General features: G+C 40.9%; 1 protein-coding gene across 1 annotated transcript in view; it reads left to right on the forward strand.

Moving 5' to 3' along the window:
• Positions 1 to 4361, forward strand: part of LOC107575592 (uncharacterized) — a 7975-nt gene extending 3614 nt beyond the window's left edge. The window contains exons 2-3 of the mRNA XM_016261948.1: positions 1843 to 3433; positions 3543 to 4361. Coding sequence (XP_016117434.1) covers positions 3227 to 3433; positions 3543 to 3944 — 609 coding nt within the window. The 5' untranslated portion in view covers positions 1843 to 3226 and the 3' untranslated portion in view covers positions 3945 to 4361. The remainder of the gene's footprint in view (positions 1 to 1842; positions 3434 to 3542) is intronic.
• Positions 4362 to 8407: the final 4046 nt, after the last annotated feature.

Genomic DNA, 8407 nt, shown 5'->3' on the forward strand with positions numbered 1-8407 from the left:
TGCACAAGTGCAAGAATTCTCGAAAGAGTAATAAATTCGGTACTCAGAGAGCCGCGTCTCATCACACAGCGCTGAGTTATTGCAGCGTCTTATTGCACCTCAACGGACAAATACACACAAAATTAAGTTACGAGTATCATCGTAAGCGCAGTCTTAACTGAGTTAAAATAAAAAGTTTTAAATGAACGTAAACTGTTGGGAGAAAATCGGATGTGTGTGTCAGATCCCTGCATTTGGTCTGATAGCGACAGTAGTTTTTAATATATAGGCTATGTTGCTATCAATTAATGTTAATTAAGAACAAAAGAAAAATCACAGATCTGCTCTTGACTGAATAACCCCATCATCTTTAATAAGGATTAATCTATAAATATTTGGAAAAACGGTAAATACCGCTCCGCATTAAGCAAAATCTGCTGAGAGAAATTATATGAAAGCTATATGAATGAATTTTTTCAGTCTTCAGAAACGTTTCGCTGGCATTTGCTTTTCATCTTCCCTCTGTGTAATGCCTAATAAAGCGATGTTTATAAGCTCAGTGCTGCTTTGTTTACAGTGGTTACTGTAGAAACATTAAAACATTTCTGCCGTTTCATCAGCGCCACCTGCTGTCAGACAGTGGAGTTACATTTTCATTCCGTTTGTCTGCCATTTGTGTGAGGAGCGTCTTGCTGCAGCCTGCGGTGGACATCCAACCCCGCCCACATGCAAACTTGAAGTCACAAGCCACGCCCATCTCCAAATACGTCACATTCTTATTATTTTGAAACCGGAAGAAGCATCCATAAGAAGATAAGTCAAATTGTTTGCCAACCGCTAAAAAGAAGTTTGCCTGTTGGTACACTCTAAAAAATGCTGGGTTAAAAAGGGACAAACCCAGCTATTTTGAACAAAACAACCCAACCGCTGGGTCAAAACAACCCAATAGCTGGGTTTGTCCCTTTTTAACTCAGCATTATTTAGTGTGCAAGTAAAAAAATCTTTGGTCTTCACGAAGACTTAAAACGTTGACAACTTCAAGAATGTGTGCGTCGTTTGTGTGCATATGCATAAACAACAGTTCAGTATGCTTAGTATGTGTTTTGAACTTCACACAGGCACGTTATTACTTAGCTAGCAACATATAAATGTGTGTGTGTGTGTTTTAGTGTTATCCAGCAAGATCCAGCATGAAATGATGTGGTTGCTCAACCAAGATACTGTGCAAGTGTTCTGTGATCAGTGTATATCATTAAAAATAATCGTGACTGGGGGGCAGGTAAGTGCATATGTGTGAGAGGGATGAAGTGTGTATATGAGTCGGTGAGAGAGTTATGTATTATCTAATAAAAAAGTTATAAAAAAAATTGCACATTCAGTCAGCATTCATTTTATGTCGTAAGAATCAGTATGTGTTTATTAGTGCACTGATACTGTCACAAATCAGGCCTCTGTGGCTCTCTCCGACGGCCTCCGGAGGGCACCCTCTCCCGAGTACTAGCGTTCTTGGACTACATTTCCCATAATACCCCGTACCTGAGACTGATTACTTGCACAGGTGTTTCTCCTTAGCTTCCCCATTTAAACAGCTCCCAGACACTCGGTATTTGTGAAGTCTTGTATTGCCCGGGCTACATTTCTGAGCGTTTATCCCGTCTCGACTTATCTTGTGTATTACCTTGGACTGTTATTACTCGTGTGATGCTCTGCCGCCTGCCTCGACCCTTGCTTTGTTTCTGTTTACTCTCCTGGATTATCCCTGCTGCTCTTGACGCTGTTGATTGATTACTGCCTGTTTAACTCTGCCTTTGATTCAAATAAAAGCTGCAAATGGATCCAAATGCCTCTGACTCCACGTTACAGAAGACTTCGCCACACACGGAACCAGCAGCGATCTATCAGCTCACCCCCGAGGTTTCTGCCCAGGCCTCCATGTTAGCATCTCATCAACAGCAGCTGCAACGACTTACCTCGCTCACTGAGGAGATGGTGAGGATGCTACAAGCCCTTTGCGTCACCATGCCTGAGTCCAGCATTCCTCCATCCGTTCCGTCACAAACGGTTCCCAGTCACTCGTCGACCAGCCCACGTCTGGCTTTCCCCGAGAAGTTTGACGTCTCACTGGAAAGATGTAAGGGCTTTCTATTACAATGCTCCAAGTTTGTAGATCAACAACCGCAGTTATACCCCACCAACGATAGTCGGGTTTCATTTGTTTGCTCTGTTAACTGGACGAGCGCTTGACTGGGCCACTGCTGCTTGGGAAGGGAGACTGCTGTCATTCCCATCATTTGAAGGCTTTCTGAGACGTTTTCGAGCATTCAGCGGGCGGAAAGGAGCCTGGCGAGCAGTTACTCGCTCTGCAACAGGGACGAAGCACGGCTGCGGATTATGCTCTCTCATTCCGCACTCTCTCAGCACAGTCAGGATGGGAGGACGAACCACTTAAACTGCTGTATCGCAAGGGACTCACGGTCGAGTTACAGTCGGAGCTCGCCTGCCGTGATGAGGGGAGGACCCTCAAACAGTTTGAGCTCTCCATCCGCATTGATAATTTAATGCGGGCACGACGTGCTCCTCGTCCATTTTCTGTGTATTCTCCAGCGGTCACAGCTTCCGTTGAATTGGAACCTATGCAGATTGGTTTCACTCGTCTCACCGAGGAGGAACAAGAGGGAAGAATGCGGAATCGTCTCTGTCTCTACTGCGGTCTATCCGGCTATATGAGAGCCTTCTGTTCTACCTGACCTGCCGCTCGAGGTTACGCTACGGTGAGTGCCACTCCTGATTCCATTAACGGTTTAGAAGTTCCCATTGCTCTAACGTTTAATGATAAGTGCACGGAGACCGTAGCATTGATAGATTCGGGGGCTGCGGGGAAATTCATTGACATAAGGTTTGCCAATACTCATAGCCTTCCTCTTGTTCCATGTGAATCCCGGGTGGCAGTGGCAGCCTTAGATGGACGTCCTCTGGGCACAGGACAGATCAAGTTCATAACCCAGGATCTGTGTTTGCGAACTGGCATACTTCACACGGAAACCATCCGCCTATTTGCTATTGACTCTCCTCTGAATCCCACCATCCTGGGCCTGCCCTGGCTAGAAAGACACAACCCCCGGATCTCATGGATGACTAAACAGATACTACAATGGTCTGACTCCTGCCAACAGAATTGTTTGCTCACCAGCCGATCGCACTCCTCTCCCCGACCAGCCCAGATAACCGATGATACCCTCTGAGTACCATGACCTCGCTGACGCTTTCAGTAAGACCAAGGCCTCACAACTTCCTCCTCACCTGCTCATGTGCACCTTCAATGCGCCATCCGCAGGGTCAAGGAACAGGCCAACCGTCACAGGAGGTCAGGTCCCGCTTACACCCCAGGACAATGGGTCTGGCTCTCCACAAGAGACCTTCGCCTTCGGCTCCCGTGCAAGAAGTTGAGTCCCAGGTACGTAGGTCCATTTAAAATCATTAGACAGATTACACCTGTATCTTACTGTTTGGCTCTTCCCTCCAATTATCATATCTCACCCACCTTTCATGTTTCCCTGCTTAAGCCCGCCGGCTGTCCGAGAGGAGAGAGGGACCAGGAGGAGGCCGTGAACGAGAGTCCCCCTCCCATCAGGCGTACCAGGTACAGGAAATCCTGGACTCCCGACGCCGGGGCATGTTACTTCAATACCTCACTGACTGGGAGGGGTATGGTCCTGAGGAAAGATCGTGGGTTAATTCTCAGGATATCCTGGACCCTTGACTCAATACGAAATTCCATAGAACCCACCCTCACAAACCAGCCCCTCGCTCCCGTGGAAGGCCTCGGCGTCGTTCACCTCCTCGTTTCAGGAGCCGCTCGCAGGCGGGGGGCTCTGTCACAAATCAGGCCTCTGTGGCTCTCTCCGACGGCCTCTGGAGGGCACCCTCTCCCGAGTACTAGCGTTCTTGGACTACATTTCCCATAAAACCCCATACCTGAGACTGATTACTGGCACAGGTGTTTCTCCTTAGCTTCCCCATTTAAATAGCTCCCAGACTCTCAGTATTCGTGAAGTCTTGTATTGCCCCAGCTACATTTCTGAGCGTTTATCCCGTCTCGACTTATCTTGTGTATTATCTTGGACTGTTATTACTCGTGTGATTCTCTGCTGCCTGCCCCAACCCTCGCTTTGTTTCTGTTTACTCTCCTGGATTATCCCTGCTGCTCTTGACGCTGTTGATTGATTACTGCCTGTCTAACTCTGCCTTTGATTCAAATAAAAGCTGCAAATGGATCCAAATGCCTCTGACTCCACGTTACAGATTCTTACGACATAAAATTAATGCTGACTGAATGTGCAATTTTTTTGTAACACTCATCTCCCCACACACAAAACACTCACTCACACACGTGATATTTTTAATGATATACACTGATCACAGAACGAGGGCACCCTCTCCCGAGTACTAGCGTTCTTGGACTACATTTCCCATAAAACCCCATACCTGAGACTGATTACTGGCACAGGTGTTTCTCCTTAGCTTCCCCATTTAAATAGCTCCCAGACTCTCAGTATTCGTGAAGTCTTGTATTGCCCCAGCTACATTTCTGAGCGTTTATCCCGTCTCGACTTATCTTGTGTATTATCTTGGACTGTTATTACTCGTGTGATTCTCTGCTGCCTGCCCCAACCCTCGCTTTGTTTCTGTTTACTCTCCTGGATTATCCCTGCTGCTCTTGACGCTGTTGATTGATTACTGCCTGTCTAACTCTGCCTTTGATTCAAATAAAAGCTGCAAATGGATCCAAATGCCTCTGACTCCACGTTACAGATTCTTACGACATAAAATTAATGCTGACTGAATGTGCAATTTTTTTGTAACACTCATCTCCCCACACACAAAACACTCACTCACACACGTGATATTTTTAATGATATACACTGATCACAGAACCTTTCACAGTGACTTGGTTGAGCAACCACATATTTTCACTAAGTCTTGCTGGATAACTCTGCGTATGTGACAAATTATCTTTGTATCATTCTATATTAATGGAAAGGTCACATAATGATTGTCTTTGTTTGTTTGTCTTGTTTTACAGCATTCTATGCATTTTCGGTCCTAGCCTGATGCAGAGCAGTTCTGCCGGGATGAGGGGTCCTGCTGCAGTTTCACCAGTAAAGAAAATTACTCGTTACAATTCACTTGGAGGACCACATAAGCCATGAAGTGGCGCATGGAGATATGGTGGGAGCATTTCTTTAGATACTGTATTGATTGATTTTTGTGGTTTTAAAATCATAAATATTTTTGTATGTAGGATGATGAGGTAAATACTATTTAGTGGACACACATGCCCCCCAACACGCACGTATTCTCTATTTTTAACAGGAGTGCCAAGAGGACATAAAGTGGAAGTCTGTGAGGGACATAAGGTCCAGTGTAGTGCTGGATACAGAGTCACTGGGAGTTATTCCGTGGGGAGGTGACAGGGCCTGCCTTTCTCCAGATGGACAGTAAAAATCAACAGAATGCCATCAAAGATTACCTGGAGGAGAATCGGATGAAGCAAGCGATGTCTTATTAATCTCTCAGGACCTGAAGTGGGGCATTCATATTGACTCCATTGTTAAAAAGGCCCAGCAGAGGCTGTACTTCCTTCGCGAGAACTGTCTATCCTATCATTCAAATGTTAACACTTTATGATAAGTGGAACACATCTTTAGAAAATTAAATGACAATTATGAATTTATAAAAATATGTTGTGACTTTTACAATAACAAAATTGAATTGTCCCCTTTAAATTTGATCAATTTAAAAGTTGTCTTAGGTGGGTCAAAATCGATCATAATAAATGTGAATTTATCTCATTACATAAATGAATAAGATACGGTGTAAAGATTTTTATTACAATTAGCCTAAATTAATCAACCAATGCAAGCATTTTACAGGCTGTTGTGGTGACAAAATATTAGATAGCCTACATTAAATATATTAGATTTAAGTTGTGCCATTTTAGCCTAGACATCCTTTAAAGAAATATGAAAACGTGTACTAGTAAAACGAAAGAGAACATAATTTTATATAAAAATTGGCCATTTATTTATTTATTTTTTTGTAAATCATGGATGGAAAACAAGCTAATGCGCATTCTAGAAATATGTAGAACTGTTTCTGGAACAGATAAAATGCCTATAATTTATCCTTTTGATTTTGATCCTTTTCTTTAAAATAATTTAAAAGCTAAAATGTGAGGTTTGTCGTTTTGTAAAACTTTCTTTTGTCAAAAATGTAAACGTAGTACATGTTCTAACATGTTATGTTGTAAGTCACCAAACCAAGATTTTTTGTTTATTTAAAATCTGATCATCATATTTAATATTACACTCTAAATGTTTAACCCAACCTTCTGGGTAGTAACACAACCGCTGGGTCAAAACAACCCAATTGCTGGGTTTGTCCCTATTTTACCCAGCACTGTGTTGTATTTAACCCAGCATTTTTTAGAGTGTACCATGATAATAATGATAACTGTGATCGTTTCAGTCACTATAATTGTGATATGAAATTTTCACACTGAAAAAGTGATTTGAATTTTTAATATAAATTTACACATCATTTGTTCCTGAATAGTTACAGTTATACCTACCTGAAAAAAAAAACTTTAGTAGTTTTGTGCTAATTTGTTAATTTATTACTGTTTATGCGAAATTATTTATTTAAATGCAAGGCTACACCAGTCAAAAAAAAGAAACAATAACTTTTTCTTTTAATTGATAATTAAAATGGTATGAAAATCGACTATTACCCAACATCCCCATTATATATATATATATAAATAATTGAGTATGGTTTTTTAATGTAATGTTATCATGGAAATGTGTGATCATTTAAATATTAAGATATTTATTTATTCAAAATGACTATCTTTGGCATCCAAGAATGTACTATACCTGAAGAACCCTTTATTCTGAAGAGATTAATGGTTCTTCACCCCTGCTCTTTCAAAGCAAGATTCTTTATGGAACTCAACAAAAATGTGGCAAAAGTGGTTTGTTGTTGTTACAAGCCAAATAAAACGGCTGTTTAGAATGTATTCTGACTACTTTTTGATTAGTTTTGATTACTTTTGGCATCGTTTATCACACATTGATTTGAATAGGATTATTTTGTACTATATTGATATTGTTACAAGGCTGACGAGACGTGAGACGTCCGGATCCATTCGCAAAGCTTTTATTGTGGAGAAGACAGACATGGTCATGAAGCAGGCAGGGTCAAACTGAGGCAGACAGGTATATGGCGGGCAAAACACAAGAATAATCCTAGGGCTAGCGTGGGTCGATGAACTGCAGACAGAATCAGAAGGGGCAAGACTAGGGGAGAAATCCAGGAAACCAGGCGAAGATCAGAAACCGAGAACGAGGCTAAGGCTAAGGCTAAGGCTGGGAAACGACTGAGGGCTCTGTAGTGTAGCTATCACTAGGGTAGTGATAAACGCTGAAACAATACTTGAGATCAACACCCAACACCCCCTATATATATATATATATATATATATATATATATATATATATATATATATAATTGAGTATGTTTTTTTAATGTAATGTTATCATGGAAATTTGTGATCATTTAAATATTAAGAGATTTATTTATTCAAAATGACTATCTTTGGCATCCAAGAATGTACTATACCTGAAGAACCCTTTATTCTGAAGAGATTAATGGTTCTTCACCCCTGCTCTTTCAAAGCAAGATTCTTTATGGAACTCAACAAAAATGTGGCAAAAGTGGTTTGTTGTTGTTACAAGCCAAATAAAACTGCTGTTTAGAATGTATTCTGCCTACTTTTTGATTAGTTTGAATTACTTTTGACGTCGTTTATCACACATCGATTTGAATAGGATTATTTTGTACTATATTGATATAAAGTAATAATAAAAAAAAAGAAAATATATTGTGCTTTAAACATTACACTATGTAAAGCTTTCCAAAGACACATAACACATTAAATGACTCACTAAGTGATTACTGAAATAATAATTAAAATGTGTTTGTCAGAAGTGGGTTAGATAAGCAAGGATGAAACAACAAGCATAAGAAACTCAATTATTATTATTATTATTTTTTTAGATTTGCTGTTTAATCTTTTGCAGTGAATGCAGAGTTTATACTGCACAGTAATGATTTTGCCAAATTCCAAAAGTATATACCAAGCTGTAGGAGAGAAAAATGCAAATGAGAATTTAGGGAGAATCAGTTATGAATAACTGCAATCCACTATGTGAATAATATCTAATCATAATTCATAACATTATAAAATGTAATGTAATGTAATCTAATTACAACTAATTAATGTTTGTAACCCGAGTGCCAGATCATATAGTCAATTACTAGCCAGCACTACACACACACACACACACACACACACACACACACACAC

This window comes from Sinocyclocheilus grahami, unplaced genomic scaffold, assembly GCF_001515645.1.
Source record: "Sinocyclocheilus grahami isolate Dianchi unplaced genomic scaffold, SAMN03320097.WGS_v1.1 scaffold2739.1, whole genome shotgun sequence".
Taxonomy (NCBI): domain Eukaryota; kingdom Metazoa; phylum Chordata; class Actinopteri; order Cypriniformes; family Cyprinidae; genus Sinocyclocheilus; species Sinocyclocheilus grahami.